The sequence below is a fragment of the Branchiostoma floridae genome, chromosome 6, assembly GCF_000003815.2.
Source record: "Branchiostoma floridae strain S238N-H82 chromosome 6, Bfl_VNyyK, whole genome shotgun sequence".
NCBI classification, from domain to species: domain Eukaryota; kingdom Metazoa; phylum Chordata; class Leptocardii; order Amphioxiformes; family Branchiostomatidae; genus Branchiostoma; species Branchiostoma floridae.
In genome coordinates, this window is record NC_049984.1 from 22,299,196 (window position 1) to 22,320,222 (window position 21,027).

Consider the following 21,027-nt stretch of genomic DNA (forward strand, 5'->3'; position numbering starts at 1 on the left):
CTGTGTATATGCGATTTGTGTGTACATTAAAAATATATCCAACGTATGTGTTTAGTTCTACCCGTGTATGAGTGTGTGTGTATGTGTGTGTTGTGTGTAAGAGTGTGTCTGTGTGTGTGTAAGTGTGTGTGTGTGTGAGTGTGTGTGAGTGCTTGTGTGTGTGTGTGTTTATGTGTGTGTGTGTGTTTGTGTGTGTGTGTGTGTTTGTGTGTGTGTGTGTGTTTGTGTGTGTGTGTGTGTGTGTGTGTGTTTGTGTCTGTGTGTGTGTGTGTGTGTGTGTGAGTGTGTGTGTGCGTGTGTGTGTGTGTGTGTGTGTGTGTGTGTGTGTGTGTGTGTGTGTGTGTGTGTGTGTGTGTGTGCCTCTCTGTGTCCTGCGTTTATCTCAGAATCCATTCATCTTAACGTGTTGTTTCCTCTCAGATTGTCCTGTGGGGCCGGGATGAAGAAAAATTATCTTCTGTAAAAAAGGAGGTCGAAGACATCGGAACGTCCCGGTGTCATTACTACAGGTGTGACGTAGGAGATCGCGAACAGGTGTACAGAACTATTCAAAAGGTAGGTCATAACTGTATGCCTCTCCTAGCCGTATGTGACATACATAGAGTGTGTATGTCACACTGTGTGCAATTTTCAGATTCATACTTACGTGAACAAGCCATTCAAAACGTTGAATTGACTCCTCTTTTAACTAATGGTAATTGTAGGTGTAGACCGGTAGTGGTATGTAGAGACTGGTAGAGGTAAATAGAAACAAATAGAGGTAGGTAAAGACCGGTAAAGGTAGGTAGAGCCTGATAGAGGTAATTAGAGGCCGGTAGATGTACATGTAGGTAATAATGTATAGACACCAGTAGACGTTGGTAGAAACCGGTAGAGGTAGGTAGGGCCCGGTAGAGGCAAGCAAAGACGTATAGACCCGTGGTGGTATGGGTGACATGCAAAGACGCGTAGTGGTATACATGTTGAGACCGGTAGAGAAAGGTAGAGACCAGTAGAGGCAGGTAATGGTAGGTACACCCCGGTAGCAGTAGGTAGGTAAAAGTATGTCGGTACAGATCGGTCACGGTAAGTCGAAGTCAGTAGCTATAGGTTGAGAAAAGTAGATAAGGAAGAGACCGGCAGAGAGGAAAGCAGATGTACCTAGTGTGAACTAATCTCCAAGCAGATCTTACGATGGCATAAGATAGTACTAAATTGGCCAAGCTACAAACGCACTCCTAGGCCGACTGGCAGCTTTTGATACTATCTTATGCTACCGTAGGAACTGCTTGGTCAAACGCACTCCCAGGTCGGCTTCAATCCTCCGGCAGTTAATAGAATTCTCATCAATCAGTGACTACTTTTAAAGGTAGGCACACGTACTTCCAAAAGTTGATGGCTATCAGTCCAGTGATTGATGAACATTCTGTGTACATACGTGACTGATGAACCTCTTCAACGAAATCCTCTGGCAGCCTTTGATACTTGTATATTAGTGGGAACCTCTGTAGAAAGCACAAACATGGAGTAACAGGTTGACGTTGTTTCACAGGTACAGGAGGATGTTGGGACGATAACGATTCTGGTCAACAACGCGGGCGTTGTTCACGGTGGAACACTGCTGGAAACGAAGGACGACAAAATCGAGGAAACGCTTCGGGTCAACACATTGTCTCATTTCTGGGTATGTTTTACTGACCTGTGTGTCATACGATTTACCACTGGTGCTCCTATACTTATAAATCTCCAACCAGATCCACGGTGGCGTTATATATAGTACCAAACTCAGGTGGCCAATGGTCTCACTTTGGCAAGCTAGCCTTTTTTTTTTGGTCGGCTTTGCTAGTATATGTCGCCACCGTAAGATCTGCTTGGAGATAACCTATACTCGCTTTCAGAGGCCCAGTAGTACATCGGTGGCACACAGAATATTTTTGGATAGCCGTCTTTGATTTATGCTGGTTAAACACGTGACTCACTGAGCAGCGGCTCAAACGCTACTGAAAGTTTATGGCGTCCTCCGTCTACCTTGAGCACTGTAAATAATGTTAAGCAATGTAAATAAGTGACGACGAAATCTGAGATTTCTTTCCTGGTGGAAGAAAACTGTATGTACTGATGTGAAATTTCCATTGGTTGCAACATTTCCCCGCTATTGTGTTTTGTTTCAGACTACGAAATCTGTACTTCCCTCCATGCTCGCCAGAGGGCGCGGTCACGTGGTCGGCATAGCCTCGACATTGGGGCTGTTCGCGCTGCCCGGGGTTTCAGACTACGTCACGTCCAAGTTCTCCCTGGTCGGGTTCTATGAGTCGCTGGCGGCGGAGCTGAGAGAACAAGGCCACCGTGATGTCGGTGTGACGTGCGTGTGTCCGGGACACACCACTACTGACATGTTTAAGGACCTCACAACACAGTATGGAAATATGCTTTATTCATTAAGCCTTATGTTAGAATTTTAAAACTCTATATCCGTACACAAAATAAAGCGCTTACGAACAAGCTTTCGGTCAGTCCTCTTATCAAGTTGAAATGACCCAAAGCCTAAGTCACACACCAACCTTCCCTCGACCGAGACGGGGGCTGATACCAACTGCCAAGCACATTTTACCCTTTTGCTGACGTTCTGGTCTGGATGTGTGACTTAGGCTTTGGGTCATTTTAACTTGATAAGGATCAGAAGACTGATCGAAAGCTTGTTGGTAAGCGCTTTATTTTAAAATTATAACATAATGTTGTACCGTCACAGATGATTTATTTATTTATTAGTTCAGCTGTGTACATTCAAGTTCATAAGGCCTTGTTGATTCTATTACACGGATGACATCCGCCCGCACATTACTTTTTTTGTGTTACACAGACTGCCATTTTTACACCTGGTCTTTTTTTTAGATGTCTGCTTCTTAATACCTTGGTCAACGTCAAAATGCCAAGCTCCTCCAGAGCAAAGACTATGTCAATTTTGTAACACGAACACGGGAGAAATAAAGTGCATTGACTTAATCGAAAAGAGTACAATACATACATGTATATGCTAAGTATAGAAATATCCTATTTAACTAGACAGAAAGTAGATTTCCTCACTTTAAACACGAGTAACACTGCAAAAATATATTCCTCATTCGTTTTGGCAAACCGATTATAGTTAAATCCATACAATCCTACGTTTTCACGAATACCAATAAGCAAGAAAAAAACGAACATATATGCTAGACTGGGGTATTTTTTACCAATGTATTCATACTTTTTCTTTGGTGTGACCTGTATTTAAGGTAGTGATTGACTTACTAATCATTGTAATGTTTTGTAATTTTATACAGGCCATTTTCACTGACACCTCAGCAAGTCGCTGAGCAGACAATAGAGGCTGTAAAAACCAACCAACGTCGGGTTATTCTTCCCCGTGTCATGCATCTAACCTGGATTCTCAAAAGGTTTGTACTTTTAAATGTACTAGTAATAAGTTCAAATCAAATTCTAATTCTCATACTCCATTCGACTTGAATTTGTATCCTTCTAACCCTCTCTATCGTCTATGCGTGTGCATGTGCGTGCACGCTCGCGTATGTATTCGCACATGTACGTGCATAAGAGAGTATTTAAGTATGTTTTTGTGTGTGTATATATACATGTGCGTGCACGCTCGCAGTATGTATGTCACAGTGTGTGTGTATGTGTGTAATTGCGTGTGTGACAGCGCGCTCGTCTGCGTGCTTGTATGCGTGTGTGCGTACGCGCGCGTGTGTGCGCACGTCTATTCGTGATCGTACGCATGCCTGAAGTTGACAAATTTATGAAAAATAATATTACCCAATGTATTCTGTTTTTTTTTCAGCTGGCTGCCTGGATCCTGGATGCGGAACGTACTGTACGTTACCGGAGCCATGAAGGACATGGACAACTTCTGTGCAAAACGCTGACATACTACTGGTACATGACGGGACTCTAACATGCTCTACATGCGACGACATGAATGTCTGAAACACTCTACAGGCGAAGTAGCTGATGTAGAAAAGAACGAGAATATTTGCAAGAAAACGCATATATATTTCCCTTCATATGGTCTAGCCTAACAAACAACTGCTGTTTTTTCTTACTCAAACATATAAAAACATACGGTGACCAGTACCTCCAGCTCTATCCTGCCACTTGCTACATAACGATATCGAACACTTTAGAGTGTTTTTTTTTTTTACTTTACTAGAAACTATACGGTAGCAGTTGTCTGGTCAAGGTCATTGACCGAATTTCTTTGGAACAGAAGAATTAGAGGAAGAGACCGAGAAAAACAGTATATTACCTTCTGTGAAGGTTGATATAAAACAACAGACATAAAACATCTGGTCCTAGACCATAGCTAGCCCTGGGGAAAATAGCAACCCCTATTCCTAAGCAGAAGCAAGAACTTCGGGGATACAAGCCCAGTCATGTTTGGGACCGCATCATTCTCAAAGCGCCACCTAGCGATGGGAAATAGATAGCACCAGTCATCATTTCACACAGGTTGCAGCAGGTTTGACTTTGACTTTATTCAGATCCACTTTTAGCTATTACAACATTATGTTGCCAGCTATTCTTCCAGTGGTCTACATAAAATAGGTACCAGACGGACTACCGAAACGTTGTCAGGCAAACATCCTATTGGCTGATTGTCAGCCAATAACTTTTGAGGTAGCCTGATTTAATCGCGCTTCTCAGGCCCGTCGTACATTGCCGCGGGGAGGAGTCTACAAGCTCTGGATAGCGGAGTTTGCGTTACACAGACTACTTTTGAGGCTGGGTGTAATATTTCCAGACACAAGGTGATCCCATGGATGAATATCAAACGATTCTAACTTGTCTTCCACTGCCATACTGTATCAGAAAAAGAATTTTAACTCAATATTTAGAGTGAAGTAGTAGTACGTTACATGTACTTGCAACTAGCCTCGAACTACGGGCAAGAATTTGGAATAAGCTCATCATTGATGGTTAAAAATGAATCGGTACTATCTAACAAGTGCGTATGTTGTACCTACATTATAGTATTGATAAATAGTAGCAATCTCGAAGGCGAGAGTAGATTGAAAGTTTATAAAGTATGTAGAAATACGGTTAGAATTTCGAATTTGAAATCGAAACTAAGGCTATGTTGACACGATTATATTTCAGGCCGTTTACAAAACTACGTTTTCAAAAACTACAAAATGAGCAAATGCATGCCGTAAAATGCCAAAAATATCTGAACAATGATAAAAATGTTGAATATTAAAGTCAAAAGCGCGTTATATAACATTTCAGGCATGCTGTCCAAAAATACCTGTTTTTTTTCAGATATTTCTGAATTTTTTTAGTTTTTCCTGGTCCTATATATCCTAGTGGTGCAATGGTTACATTTCCATACCGACGTCCGACCGAATTGTTTGTGGGAACCACAAATAACACTGCAAAATCCAGAAATGCACAAAATCATGCTTATGACTATTTCCTTACGACTAGATTTGTCCATTTTTACCATCATTCTTTTCGATCCCGCAAACTGCCCGACCGGGCACTATGGATCTATCAATAGCACAGAGTTGGTACGGCTGAGGAGACATGGTAATGCCAAATACACCGTCAGTGGACGGTGTCGCAGCGCCCTCTGGCAACACGAAGGAGAACTGTTGCAACATGGCCGTGAAGAACAGAAACAGTTCCATCTTGGCCAGACGCTCACCCAAGCACATTCGGCGACCTGAAATAAAACAAAAGAAATGGTTGTCGATTATCATTTTTATCTTACGTATCATTTCTCTTGTTTAGTAACATAGAAACGAGTACCAAATGTTTCCTAGTGTCAACTAGGCTACCTGCATACGGAATATCATGAAAATTCTTTGTTCAGTTATCCTACTTGAAATATTTTGAAAAAAAAATGCGCAAGCAGTTACAGAGCAAGCTGCTGTAGGGCCCAAACCTACACACTTTACATCCGGAAAAAAATTGTGACAACGGCATGTCCGGGACAAAAGTTGTGGGTGTCGTGGGTAATATCAACCTTCGATTTCCCAGCCACATTTCGCATACTAGATATCCTTACAATTCGTCCAGAGGTTCGAGAGTTATGCTGCCCACAAATATCCGTAAATACAAACACACGCTTACGCAGGCACATGGACATTGCACGCACAAAAAAAAAAACAATACCTAGAGTTTAATATAAGGCCACAGCAGGTGAATCTTATGGCTGACATCCTATGCAGACTAAAAAATAGTGAGATACGGCGAAAAAAACAATATGGGTTTTAAAAAAAACAAGGCGGCTAAATTTTGCAAATACATGTAACGTTGACGTTATACGCAATAAACATTGTAAAAAAGAAAGAATTGAAGCGATGAAGCATGGTATTACTGCCAACAAGGTAGTCATTTCTGTATTCAACTAGTGAACTAGTGTAGTAGAAGTTTGGTATACTGGTATCACTTACCAATGTTTACAACTATATGTCACTTTTATAACTACAGTCATTGCTACCCCGGCAGTGTCACTTCTATACAATCATTCTCTTCTGTACAATCATTAGCCTACAACACAACATATTTGCCCATTTTGATACTTTCTCGTCATGTTGACCATGATCTCCGACGAAAGAAGTCTTGTTTTTTTTTCTGAAATTAGGCCAAATTTAATGCACGCGCTGATATTTATTTGCTGTGGCCTAACATAAGAATACAAGACTTCGCAGTGCATATGGTGGAAACTCACCGACAGAAAAGGGCATGAAGGATTCCGGATTCTTGACAAGATTCCCCTCCCAGTCCAGGTGCCGTCTGGGATCGAACCGTTCCGGATCCGGCCAAAATTCCGGATCCATGTGTGCTGACCACATGTTTGGTACCACCTGCATGGTATGAAACAGGACGACATAGAATCTTTCAACAGTATTTATTTGTATTAAAGGCAACCTAAGCAATATTGGCCCGAGTCAGGGTTGTGGAACTTCAATTATCAAAGTCATTCATGGGACACTTTTCTACAAAAGATGAAGCAAATCTATTCCATTTCATACAAACATTCAAGGAGCAAATATTCGATCCTGCAGTGGCGCGAGGACGCCGTGAAGTCTCATGTTTGTGGGTTACCATATTTAGGGAATCCTAACCCGGATTGTTTCTGCGCCATTTACAACCGCTCAAAGTATGAAATAATGATGTACAGTCAAACCTGCCCAAGACGACCACCCGGGGGACCGGACAAAAACGGTCGATTTGGACAGGTGGTCGCTGAGAAGAGTATCGACTTAAAACATGCCCTATGCAAAGTATAACGGTTTCCGTTGTGTTTAATGGCAAATAGCAAGCACACTTCACGCACGCAAAGAAGCGAGGTATTTAATGTCAAATACAACACGCACACTGTAAATTGTAAATTTAACCCCAGCTTTTATACGATACAGTATGATATTTGTACACTAACGTTTTAGACAGTGAGGGAACGTTGATGCTGTCAGTTACCATACAAGCCTTTATGCGTCGCTGTGTTCTTGATCGCCGTATCTGAAATAACTACGGTGCACCTTTCGAATTCTATGCCCGGTACGTCCCAATAGCCAAGGGTGAATGTACAGTTGGACAAAAGCACTCACACAGATCTTTCTTTAAAAGGTATGAGCTACACAGATCTTTCTTAGAAATTTCCTCCCATATTACAGTAGACTGCCCCATTGACCCACCCATTGACCGCCGCAATCTTTATTCTAAACATAACATCGTAATGGCAGTCAAAATCCGACGCAAACTGGTCGATTTCGGCACAAAATCGGGCTAGTTATCATCAAAAATCGATGAAAACCTCGATTTTGAAAATGATGCGGTCGTTAAGGGGCCCAATTTGGGCCGGTCGCGGTCGCGTTGGCCAGGTGGTCGTTGAGAAAAGGTCGCTTAATGCTTACGTCAATAGGAAAAAAAAATCGGGACCGAGAAAAAGCGGTCGAAATGGCCAGGTGGTCGCTGAGAAGAGGTGGTCGCTCGGGCAGGTTTGACTGTAAATGTGGGAATTTAGTGCACTAGATATCAATTTTATACAGATTCAAGCAGCCTCATCCAGAATTTTCCACTTTTAACGCTCTGATATTGCTTAGACTGCCTTTACGGTTTGTGCTGAATCGCACAGGCTATATGTCCGGACAGATGTCTTTAAGTGGTCCTTTAGATAATCTTTGCCTTTGACACAAGTAATAAGAGGCCTTCGTCAAGAGACCACCTGTCCAGATAGACCAGATTTGATGTTATTGAAGGTAACGTTTTCAAGTCAACACAGAATGTCAATAAACAAACTATTGCTTTCATGATTCTTCCCCATTGACCGTAATACAAATGGCTACCAGTTCCTCCAACTCTGTCTTTCCACTTGCTACATAATGTAATTGAACACCACAGGGCGCCTGATATTCACCAGTAAAGGTGGTATCTCACTGCACTTGTTGCACCGGTGCGGCACTGCGGGATTCGAAAGATTACTCAATGAATTTCAGAGATAAAGAACGAATTTTCTTACATTTTTTTGGTATTTTGTTGTCTTCTAACTTATACTGTTACGTATTACGCTTTTTTGGTACAAAAAGCTGCCCGACCAGGCCCCGGTTTGGAAATGTGACCTAAGCCTTACCTGTGTCCCAGCGGGGATATGGTACCCCCGGAAGACGGTGTCCACAGCGGTAGCGTGCGGGATGCTGAGCGGAGTGATGTGGCGGATCCTCTGGGTCTCCATCAGTACCGCCTCGGTGTAAGGGAGCCGGGACCGCTGGGCTAGTGTAGGCGGGTCCCCGCTTTTCCCAACAACGCTCTCCAGCTCTTCTTGTACCTAATTATTCAAGGAGGGACGAATTTTACTTACTACGTGTACAAGGCAGTCATAAGTACAAGGCATAAAATGCTGTAAATGCATTTAATTTCGCGAGGATTTGATTTTGCGTTAGCGGAAAAGTGGAGTGTGAGAAAAGGATTCTTTTTCTCTTCCGTTTATCCGAGTGTTACCGCTTTTTTTATACTTTTGGACAAAAGATACAATCTGATACAGTAGATACAATCATGGATTTCTACTTTACTATTACTCTCCAAGCAGAGGTTGGTGGGGAAAATCGTGACCCATTCCTATCATTTTTTTTTTCAACTGGCCTTGCCACCAACTTTTGTTCTGGGGCGCGCGAGGCCGCTTGTAAAACTATTTCCGTTGCCAGTTCGCAACTTGCGGGGAATAGGGGCAGTGGGAGGGACTTAGACACATTTCTCAAAGAACTACTCCTCCCGTTGTCCTTTGAGCCTCCGTCCCCCAGCAGAGGTTGGTGGGAAGGCCGGTCGAAAAAAAAATATGATAGGAATAGGTCAGGATTTTCCCCACCAACCTCTGCTTGGAGAGTACTTCACTATATAATATAAACCGCATAAAATTTGACTAGCTTTTTAGGCACTGTTTGGACATTTGACTTTTTTTTCTGTCTGTGATTTCAAACAGCTACCTTGTTTTAAAAGCGCCATTTGCACAAGTATGTAATCACAGTTTACAGTATGAAATGAAATGCGTTACCACTTGCGCCACAGGGCTAGTGACAGAAAAAAATGGATAATAAAAAAACCTCAACTTACCCGTTGTTGTATATGTGGGTGCAGGATCATGTAGAGCAGTGCCCAGCGCAAAGTCGTGGTCGTGGTTTCCGTTCCTGCCAAAAATAGGTTCGACACAATGTACATCACGTTTTCCTCCGTCAGTCCCTCCACCCTTCCGTGACCTCTGACCTCCAGGAGGCACATGTCTAAGAAGTCTTGCGGGTTGTCTGGATCAAGACGCTGGCGGTGTTCCTCTATCTGCACCCAGATGAAGTCTTCGACCTTTCTGATGTCGGCTAGTACCTCCTTGCAAGCTTTGTTCACTTGAAAGATGACAACACAAAACATATAGAGATATACAAAAGAAAATGTTTCATACAAGAACGGAAAGATCCGCTGCAGTACCAAAAATAGCGGGGTGGCGGGGATCTCATAATCAAAAACCCATAATCTCGTAATCCAACACTAAAGATCAAAACCATCCATCCATTGCTGATGGAGAAGCTAAACCGTTCGTCAACTCAGAAAGACTAATCCGAAATTTCAAACTATCTGAGCAAATTGCAAAGGGCACGAAACTTTGCGTGTTCACGTGTGACGTTACCAAGGTTGTTGGTCAAAGGTTGTTGGAAGTCAATATTGCCCCCCTCCTATTCATAGCTTTTTTAGTTATGCATCGTCTTTCATTATGATTACCAACAACCACACTGGTCACATGACCTTATGTCTCTCCAGTTTGCATTGGTTAACACAATTAAGTTTTCCGATATCTTAGACAAGTACAATATTAAATTTTAGGTTCGTTTTGAATTCACATCATATGCTTATGAAAATGTCAATTGCTTTGTGAACAACGTCATTCAGAACGCATAAGCAGCGTAGCGGAATAAGATTCTATTATTCCATACTTGTATGTAGTACATTTGTTTATTTTGATATTCAGAAGACCTTGTGGAGTAGGGGTATTAAACAGGACTTTGGCAGCTACCAGCCTTCTTACCCCTACTCCACAAGGAGGCGGGGTGAGGGGCAGAGGCAAGTGCCAAGTCTCACCCTAGTTCTCGTAACTCTCGCGAGAACTAGGTCACTCCGTGAACAAGATGGACTGGTAGTCATCGAAAATTTGGAGGTACATGTGTTAACCTTTAAAAAGTAGTCACTTTTAGATGAAAATTCTATTAACTGTGCTCATACGTGACTAATGAATCTCTTCAAAGAAGACATTGATAACTATTCAACAAAAAAACACTCTCGAAAATAGTTTCATCAGGTTGGTAGGGGCTAGGATATGGGAGAATTCTTTTTACACAACCAGCAGTTACTTACATTGCTTACGTTTAGATGTCTCTCAGGCACCTTCGTCTGAGCTTCTAACTAGATTTCTGCTTCTCATCGATATATGGAGCCGATGTAGGTGGCACTTTGATGAACCGGGACGAAGTGGGATACAAGATTTGCCACGTTTGGGATTGTTTTTTCACCCCAAAAGCGCCACCTACATCGGTTACATATGGCGATGAGAAGCAGAACTCCAGTTAGAAGCTCTGACAAAGGTGTCTGAGAGACATCGAAACGTAAGCAATGTAAATACCTGCTGGTTGTGTAAAAAGAATTTTCATATACTCAAAATAAAAACTCTACTTACATCCAGGCACAAACCGGAGGAACGGAAAAACGTTGAATGCCTGTGCTGTGCTGACCCTAGCCGCACCCTGCACCACGCCCTCCCGTAGGGCTCGGAAAGTCTCGTCATCGTAGCCGAACTGTTGTCCGAACACGAGCGCGCAGATGACATTAGAAACCGCGTTGTTTAGATCACCGAGAACGTCGAAGGGTTGAGAGGCTTTCGCAGAAATCTGTGATCAAATGAGTTTTGCGATTTTGTTAACACGTTCATTTCAAGATGAACCAAGATCTTGCTGTTACCATTATCAGTATGAATTCAATATACATGTATAGGTTCAAACCAAAAAGTAAGATGCCATCTCCCCCCTCCTCTTTTCTTCTCTCTCTTCTCTCTCTCTCTCTCTCTCTCACTCTCTCTCTCTCTCTCTCTCAGTTTAATTTTGCAATTATACTATATTCACAGCAGAGTGCCAGGAAGTGATCAACGTAATGAAAATCAAAACTTGATTTGCATGAATAAGAAATTGCAATTATAAAACACATGCGAGAGTCTCTACATATTTTCACTCAGGCTCCTAACTCTTGTTTTGTGTTGTAATCAGCACCAATGAGCCATGACTAATCTGAAAATATAATCTTCTTTCTACATTTTACTACGGCCAATGCTTACTAACCTTACTGCACAGTTTTCTGGCCTCTTGCCTGATGATGTCCTCCGCACTCCCGGTCCCCTCCTTCATACCCAGTGTCTTCAGCACGCTGCTGGCGAACCGCCGTCTCTCCCTGTAAGGCTGTCCCCACTTCGCTATCACGATATCTTGTAGGGTATAGTATACATATTCTTAATTTTAGAGATCCGTTGAATAGAACTCACTGTCCTATTGTAAGAGTCCAAACCCCCGAGACAAATGGTATGGCCCTATGAAGTACATCGTATCTCACAAGGTATCGATACCTTGTGAGATACGATGTACTTCATAGGTAAAGATATCATAGTGTAAGACTCGAATTGTCCAGCCCTGTCCCTCACCCCAAGGATACTCAGATGAAAGGAGGCTCAGACAAGGACTCAGCTCTGAAGTGTAACTGTATTCTTGAAAACATGTGCAGAACTGAACTAGAACCGTAACCTCTGACCCCCACTCAATCACGGACGGTCTAAAGTGTTCTTTTTTGTTTTTATCAAACTTAAACTGTGGGAACCAAAATGCATGAAAGAGTGGATTTCGGACTGGAAGGTTCCATGTTTTTGAGGAGGGGTACTCTCCAAGCAGAGGTTGGTGGGAAAAATCGTGACCTTTTCCTTTCATCATTTTTTTTCGGCCTAATAATCCCACCTTGATCATCAAGAACAGACGTCTCGGTACGGTGTGTCATTGGTAAAAAAAAACCGCAGTTACTTCAAAGCCTACCACACGTTACTGTCGTCCTTAATAGTAGTTGCAATTCAGCCCCTTCTATTGTAAGCTCTACCAAAGCCCATGGCTGCGATGAAAATGATAATAACATACATTTTTAACATATTTATGTAATCAGTTGTCACTTTACTACATCAATTCTAACATAATAGTATCATATTCGTTGAAATACGTCTACATCAATCGTAATACTTTCAACCAATATATTTCATCTCTCAGAGAGTAAAATTACCTAGTGTATCATAACGATATTTTTTTTTACCTTTTCCACATCCAGATATGGCGTTCGGTAGGTACAGATCAGGCCGGCTAGAAAACACGTCCCGGCAGTCTACCAGTGCCTCCCTGATGACTCTGTACCCGTTCAGAACCACAACCCTCTCCATCCCCATCCTGATACTGAACACGTCCCCGTACCCACCCCTCCACTCCGTCAGCTTCAGGTGCGGCTTCGTCCCCAGGGACAGCAGGTGCCCGATCAAAGGCAAACCGCCCCCAGGGGAGGGCGGGAAATCCCGCGAACGATTGATAAACAGATGTGCCAGCAAGAATGCCACACAGAAAACAAGAAAAACGTGGGCATAAAAAGGAAAGAGACCAAGAATCGAAGCGATGAACGCCATGATTTGGCAACACGGAAATCCTCGAGTGGATGGCCTAAAGGTCAAAGGTGAAAAGGTCATGCAATCAGTGCACCTGAAAACCATATAGTGTCGACATCTGGTTTTACCCTTGCAGATTATGTGGCGCATAAGTACGTAAATAAATAAATCTATATGTAAATCATCCGTTCTTTTAAGTTGAGGTTGTGGTATAAACTCGCCTATTTAGATATATAATATAGCAGGTACAAGTTTCTATATGACACATAGATCTTTTAAATGTAAACCCATTTGTCTAAATTTTAGATACATTTAAAATTATGCATTTGTGCTTTAATAGTACATAAGAAGGTTGCTTGTTTCATTCTGAAAGCAAAATTGCCGCAGACAATATTTCGTAACATTTCAGTCATAGAGCATTTTCAATCTTTACCTTCGCCGAGAAGGTTATATTTTGGGTAGCGTTTGTATGTTTGTATGTATGTATGTAGAAGACCAGCATAACTCAAGAACACCTATATCGATTGTATTGATATTTGGTATGTGGGTAGGTATTGATGAGACCTGGAAACGATTAGATTTTGGGCCCTCTAACAGCACGTTATGGTACTGCAGCGGAACTTCCTTGTTTGATATCTCAATTTATGAACATGCTGCGGCTATGATTTTTTAATTGGTAGACAGCTCATGATGCCGAGAGTAAGTGGTATAGGTTTGTTCCCCCTAGTGGCTTTTTTGGAACTGCAAGGAAGACTTGGTGTCAGAATTTAAAAGGGAATAACTCAATAAGGGGTTTACAGATTGTTATGCTTTTTGGTATGTAGATAGGTTAAGTAATGCTTCATATAATGACATTTGGTATCTAATTTGCAAGATTAATTAGCAAATTTTGTAAACACGCTTAGTTCCATAATAGGGCCATTGCAACATGTGACATATGTAACTGAAAAAGATATGAATATATATATATGTATACATATATATATATATATTTATTTATCTATTTATTTCCGACTAGAGTCACTTAGTGCCTTGTGGTGATACCTTTATTCTACGCTTTAAGCCAAGAGTTCATTTTCCGGCCAGACAAATTTGATATCATTCGAAAGGTGTCATAGTGCCTAGTTGGAAGATGAAAACCGCACTCGTACTCACTCGCACACTCACTCGCTCACTCGCTCACTTACTCACTCACTCACTCACTCACACACACACTCGTACTCACTCGCTCGCTCACACACTCAATCATTCACTCACACTGACTCACACACTCACTCTGTCACTCACACACTCACACTCACCCAACCACTCACTTTCACTCACTCACTCTCACATACACACTCCATTGCAAAGAAAGTTAAGCTTCAAATATGAAACATCAAAAGCGATACTTAACTAAAATTGCTCAAAATCCCTAAGGAGGTGTTTTGCTCCTACATGTAGGCGCCAAACAGGTAATGCGTTTAAGCTTTCAAATCGACGTTAATGCCAAGTCTGTCCCTTCCAATGCTTTTGATTACAGTAACACGAGATATATAAGCCGTGTGGAGCAGGTGTGCCTTGTGAGTGTTACAGGTTAGCTATAGAATTTCTGCTGCACGAACAGCTTGTCTAGACTTTGTATTGTTTAGTGAATTGATCCGGTTAAGCTGACAGAAGAGCTATTCTTCCAATAGTCGTGACAGGAAATACAGACGTGATATGTAGTACTTGCAGGTTTATTGTAAGGAGAAATCCCCCTATCGAACTCTTTTCGACAAGCGCAATGAACAGTGGACCACAGCTTAATCATAACGCCCCATCCTTAGGACTAAAGCCCTGCACGATAGCGTGAGCGACACAGCCGGGAACGAACTCGCGCTTTCCATGGGTGTGCATGTGTTTTGTAACGATTTTAATATTCTGTCAAGTGTTATAATGATTGTAAACGTCTGATTATATTGTGAATTCATTGTCAAGTATGGGACTCAAACAATGACTTGTATACTTGGTATGTAAGGATGTAAATAGTTAAGGCCATGTTGGTTCTATTATATGGATGGCATCATTAAGGAGGAAGAAAATATTTTGGCAAAAAAAGTTGCCTTTATTTCTATATTATGAAATATAAGTGGTCAGAAAGGTTGATTAAATGACTGAACACACAGAACATGGTTTACCGTGTACCGAACAATAGATTCATCAGTTTGGTTCTTTCACATTTTTTTTTGACGTTGGAGTTCACTTTGGTATTTTGTGACATAAGTATGCAATTTCATACATTTTTTGCAATATATGGCATGCATATCGTTCCTCAATTTGCAGCATATTTGTATGGGTACTAGTATGGTTAAAATTTTGGAAAATGATAAAAATTTATTCGAACGCGATTATTCCATCCTTATACTCGTATAAAATGACTTAAATTAGACTTTAAACCTGCCTTTGCGCAGGCTTTGGTTTGCTAATTGTGTTTAAGAATAATTAACTTTGTATCTATTCTGCATGTAAACAATTCGTATACTGTAAATGCATTTAAGTTCGCTGAGATTTAATTTCGTGGTAGCGGGAACATGGACTTTTCGCGGTGGTTTTAATTTCGCGGTAGCACCATGCACTGTAGTCTCTTACTGTTATACATGGCAAAATGTTCGCGGTGGTTTTAAATTCGCGGTGAAGCGGCCGCCGCGAAAACCGCGAACATTAAACCACTGTGAAAGTTTCTGCATTTACAGTAGCTAGCTAATGGTAGATAGTTCACAATGCATTCATTACATGCTGGGTAACTGTGTATAAGATGAATATCAACTTTGTATCTAATAATGAGTATTCTGCATGTAAACAATTCATATTGCTAGCTAGCTAGCACTGTGCAACGGCATGCATATGCAGGCGAAGGTAGATTGTGTTTCAAATGATTTTTATTGTGCATAACTGCATAATATCAGGTGATATCACTCGGTTACGTTTGGGACTGCATTCGTAAGCTCTATGATAAATGCAGCACTATTATCATCGGTACTTTACATTTATGGATATAATATATTCATTTACATTTGGGATCGCATTGTAAACAAAAATTATAGCTGTATCTGTATGTGCTAGTATGTAAATACTTTACGTTTGGGACTGCATCTGTGAGCAGCGACAGCTGTCCTGCAGTACATTGTGTACTAGTCAGAATGTCCCCGAAGAAGGCGAGAGACGGTCGCCGAAATAAAACACTTGGTTGTTGAAAAAAATCTTAAGCTTCTTAACCAAAATATATATGTTGGTATATATATATATATATATATATATATATATATATATATAGATAGATAGATAGATAGATAGATAGATAGATAGATAGATAGATAGATAGATAGATAGATAGATAGATAGATAGATAGATAGATAGATAGATGGATAGATAGATAGACACTGACTCCATAATGACAGCTAAGAACCACAATGAATGTAATGTTTCCTTCACTAAGGAACTCGCAGTCGACAAAATTACACCCGGATTTCGTCTTTATTTAATACAAGGCTTGACATACAACTAATCACATATAAAGACAATGACTTTTTACGCTCTGCTATACTGCCTTCTATCAGTGGGATTATACATAAAGTGATGTAGCTGTCTGGCATGTTTTATGTTCAAGAGTATATCTATCTATCTAGCACCAACATCATTACGAAAAGCTCACCTAACTTACTTCAATCTCCAAACATTCAATACGATAGCCCAGAAGTACAACGGTTTTTTTTTTTCAATACTCTTCTTGTGTGTTTGGTTTTCAATTCTATTCTCAACTTTACTCTCCAGACGCTCCGGGCTTCTACAAATGTTTTTATAACGGCTTCTACAATAAAATACAAGTGCGCCAGTAGACAAGAGGATGGAGAAAGAATTGCACACCCCTCCTTCGCCATTAAAATTTATGTGCACTGTTGTAGGGGCTACCCATCTGTTTCAAGATGAAATGAATAAATAAATAAATGTGCAGGTCAGGCAAACAGGTTGCCGAAACCACCGACAAGTGCCTGCTTGCCTGCTCATCTGTCGAAAAATCGACAGGAGAATCCATACACTACAATCTAAACAACCCTCATAACGGGGGCCGCCCTAAGATGCCCTTTTTTGACGCGTTCGAACTCACGGCGCTCCATTACTAGTTGCCAAAGAGCGGTGATGCTTATGTTGTTTTTTCTATGGCCGGTCTTCTACTCAACAAACATTTGAAGACCAATATTTGTAGTGTTTTGTGAAGCTTTAGTTCTTATGTGTATGACAGTTGTGTGGCTGTTTTTTACTGGTTGTTTATTTATGGACACGAGCCACCAATACCTATAGTAACAGGTGACCACAGTGATTCCGCGCTACCAACATTATTGTGAAAATTCTGTCTTCAAAAAAAAGGGAAGTGAATATGTGTAAATATTTTTTAATTGAAGAAAGCTGTTTGTTTGGACTTGGTTTATTTACCTTTCTAATCATCATAGTCTGTGGCAACAAACACGGAGTACTCATGCATAATAAGCTCAGCAAAAAATCCGGGCATCTTAGGGCAGGGGGCATCTTAGGGCGGCCCCCGTTATCTCTTTCAATCATTGCTCACTTAGGCCATTTTGATTCCACAATATGGGTGACATCCACGCTCGCATCATTTTTAGTCCGGTCGTAACTTTGCGGAAAATGGATACTAATTTCGTAGTATTCCAAGTCAATTACAAAGTCAAAGAAGAAGATATAAAAAAGGAAGAATCTATTAATCTGTGTACCATACACCATGTGTTTAGTTATTTCTTCAATATTTCTAACCGCTTCAATCTTATGATGAAGGCAGTATGTTTTTGACAAACGCATGCTCGTATCAGTTTGTGGGTTTTCCAGGAGATGTCATTCATATAATCAAATTAATCTAGCCTTATCAATATTATCATGTTTTATGACATGACTATGCTGCATTCACAAATAAATACACTCGGAGATTGACAAGATTTATGTTATCAACATCATCACACCACATTACCACTAATGTATTCCTTTACATTATACTGTATATACGTTCGGTCGTTTTGGGCAGCCATATAGGGTGGTTTCAAGCCGCTCTTTCGCAGTATCGCTACGGGCCACCGGATTATCAGTGTTTCTATCAACAGGAGTGATACAGCACTTATCACATACACAAAACTGTAATATAATTTTCCATCAAGTAATGGAAAGGTACACTAATGGCTACGGTGCATCTTCCTGCTAACTTCTTCTATCCAATCATTTGCAGCCAGGGGCTGAATTGCAAGGAACTTACAATAGGCGGGGCTAAATCGCAAGGGTCTGGAGCGAGCTGCCATTCGGCGCCACTCAGGTGACCTCAATTCGACAGTGATTGCCCCAGGTGAAGCCAAGGTACTGTAGGTTTTGAACCACTCACACCGCACCATCGCACGTGCGGTGGGTTCTTTAACGTGACTGGGGTGTGGCTCTCCCCAGACACGCGACCTACATTTAACGTCCTATCCGAGGGACGGCCCAAGCCGAAGCTAAGTACTCAATTTCACCTGAGTAAAGTGAGGAAAGTCGGGAAAAGTGCCTTTCCCAAGGGCACAAGATCGGTAACACGGCAGCCGGATTAGAACCCGCAACCTCTCGGTCATGGGCCGAACACACTGCAGCTGCGCTACGCGGTCCCACACCTAGAATTCTTTGCTTCCCAGAATCCTTTGCTTTGTCGTCATTTCTCAACCAACCATGGCATAAGCCGTCAGTAAGGGGACGCGTCGACGGCAAAGCACATAAACTAATGAGTTGTCTGGCAGATATAATACTACTGAGCCTGAGAATTTTTACAAGCTTTGGTGTCAAAAGCATTTTTCTAGGCAACTAGCCAAGACGTCGCCGCACATGGCTGTTCGTTGGTTTCGTCCGATGACCTCACGGGTTACCCCTTGTGTTTCGTCGGCAGACTTTATTCTTTGTTGTCAGAGTGATAATGTCATGTAAACTGTTCCACCGTCATCTTTGTGATATATTCTGTGTTCTACTGGTGAGAACTAGGGGTGGGTACCGGTACAAAACCTTTTTTGTTGTTGTTGGATCGGTCCAGAAAAAACGGACCGGAAAAAATCAGTACACCGGATGTTGGGCCGATTCGAAAATGAACAGATTATCATCGGCAGGCGTTCAGGTTCAGGTCCGGACCTGGACATGATCCTCTGTACCTGAACCCAACCTGTACTTGAATTTTCTGGATCGGTACCCACCCATAGTGAGAACCGATTTCCTATGTCCGTGGGCGCCGGGCTGTCATGTTTAGTGGTTTTGCAGGTTGAGAGAAACTATTGTAAAGTCCCAATTTCCTTTATCCGGTTCCCGGAACCCCGAAGCAATGAATGCCGGGAAGTTTGAAATAGGTGAATACGCCCTTTCACAGATTTTAGTACGCATGCCCGATCGACATGAATTCTGGGTAATATGTCAAAGGTGACGGTCCCTGATAAATAAAACAAGCTCGTCTGGCCATTGTTATTCAAATCTATTCAACGGACTAGACGAGAACTGTTAAAGAGTGAGGAGTCTTCACCTTTGATATATTACCCAGAATTCCTGTTACTACTCACGCGTACTCCAATATGCGAAAGGGCGTTTTTGTCATCAAATGATTTTTGTTCAGACTTCACAGGTACGAGGTAGCAGAACACACTTATCTATCCGTGACCCCAGGGGAGGGGGGTATTGTTACATAAAGTAGTACAGATAAAATCGTTGAATGCTGGGTAGAAGGTCTTATTCTTGAGGCAACCAGGCATAACCTGTAATGCTTGGTAACGGAATGTGTAGACTTTGAGACTGTATGATTTGGACTGTGAAGGTTTTCCAGTTCTTGTAAAACGTGCCTTATTTGTATGCAACTGTCTTCATATCGTAATTGCCAGCTGCAGTTATTTGACCTCCGCAGAGTGGTGCTTTAAAGATGGCGTCAAACGGTGATCAATTACGCGGACAGATCAATGTTTGCATTTGAATCTTTTGTGGGCTGTACCCTATATCTAAATCATTCGCTTCTCGTATTTCTCTAGTGCCCCCTACTTTTTTAGATTTTACCCCGTTGAAATCAGGTACCCTGTGGGCTTTAACTAATTATGGAAATCCACATATTATGCATAGGCCGAAAACTTCTTTCTGCTACCACGATAAACGTTTCTACAAGTAGATACCGCGAGTGCCGATGGAGATCACAGAATATATCTAACTAATATATCTATTTATCTACATATCCATCTCTCTCTCTCTCTCTCTCTTTTCCTACGTGTTTATCTCCTACATGTTAATGGCTGATTATACCGGGGCAACGGGGTTGGAGACTCTCAATCAAGAATTTCTTACACTGACTGGTCTCTGAACCGCAGGTTGGACTCTTCCCATGTATCTACAATTGGCAATGACGTCCCTGCCTGCTCAACGCGTTCAGAGGCCGTCAATGGTGGTAATTCTGCCTGCTCAACCCGTTCAGAGACCGTCAATGGTGGTGATACTGCCTGCTCAACGCGTTCAGAGACCGTCAATGGTGGTGATACTGCCTGCTCAACGCGTTCAGAGACTGTCAATGGTGGTAATTCTGCCTGCTCAACCCGTTCAGAGACCGTCAATGGTGGTGATACTGCCTGCTCAACGCGTTCAGAGACCGTCAATGGTGGTGATACTGCCTGCTCAACGCGTTCAGAGGCCGTCAATGGTGGTGATACTGCCTGCTCAACGCGTTCAGAGACCGTCAATGGTGGTGATACTGCCTGCTCAACGCGTTCAGAGACTGTCAATGGTGGTAATTCTGCCTGCTCAACCCGTTCAGAGACCGTCAATGGGGGTG

At 41.9% G+C, this 21,027-nt stretch overlaps 2 protein-coding genes across 3 annotated transcripts in view; one reads left to right on the forward strand and one right to left on the reverse strand.

The window, feature by feature from the left end:
- The window catches only part of LOC118417570 (short-chain dehydrogenase/reductase 3-like), a 10,881-nt gene extending 5,906 nt beyond the window's left edge, over nucleotides 1-4,975 (forward strand). Inside the window, exons 2-7 of one of the 2 annotated variants that reach the window (XR_004831371.1) lie at nucleotides 421-555; nucleotides 1,532-1,663; nucleotides 2,151-2,395; nucleotides 3,300-3,413; nucleotides 3,815-4,650; nucleotides 4,755-4,975. Coding sequence is in view for 1 of the 2 variants with exons in the window: in XM_035823162.1 (XP_035679055.1) it covers nucleotides 421-555; nucleotides 1,532-1,663; nucleotides 2,151-2,395; nucleotides 3,300-3,413; nucleotides 3,815-3,899 (711 nt within the window). In the remaining variant the exon portion in view is untranslated. Of the gene's footprint in view, nucleotides 1-420; nucleotides 556-1,531; nucleotides 1,664-2,150; nucleotides 2,396-3,299; nucleotides 3,414-3,814 lie in introns of both variants that reach the window. The other variant, XM_035823162.1, reaches the window with a different exon arrangement.
- On the reverse strand, nucleotides 4,162-13,273 carry LOC118417567 (cytochrome P450 2D20-like). Its single transcript, XM_035823161.1, has 7 exons — nucleotides 12,853-13,273; nucleotides 11,847-11,989; nucleotides 11,192-11,402; nucleotides 9,586-9,869; nucleotides 8,609-8,803; nucleotides 6,707-6,842; nucleotides 4,162-5,695 (listed from the first exon to the last, which is right to left on the reverse strand). The coding sequence occupies exons 1-7, from the start codon at nucleotides 13,271-13,273 to the stop codon at nucleotides 5,454-5,456; spliced, it is 1,632 nt and encodes a 543-aa protein (XP_035679054.1). The 3' UTR covers nucleotides 4,162-5,453.
- Between the last annotated feature and the right edge of the window lie 7,754 nt (nucleotides 13,274-21,027).

Excerpts from the sequence above, each read along its gene's own strand:
- LOC118417567 (XM_035823161.1), bottom strand. The coding sequence starts at position 13,273 with ATGACCTTTTCACCTTTGACCTTTAGGCCATCCACTCGAGGATTTCCG. Across the intron at positions 11,403-11,846 it reads CCAGAAAACTGTGCAGTAAG|ATTTCTGCGAAAGCCTCTCA; the intron begins GTTAGTAAGCAT and ends ATTTGATCACAG. Across the intron at positions 5,696-6,706 it reads CTTCATGCCCTTTTCTGTCG|GTCGCCGAATGTGCTTGGGT; the intron begins GTGAGTTTCCAC and ends GTTTTATTTCAG.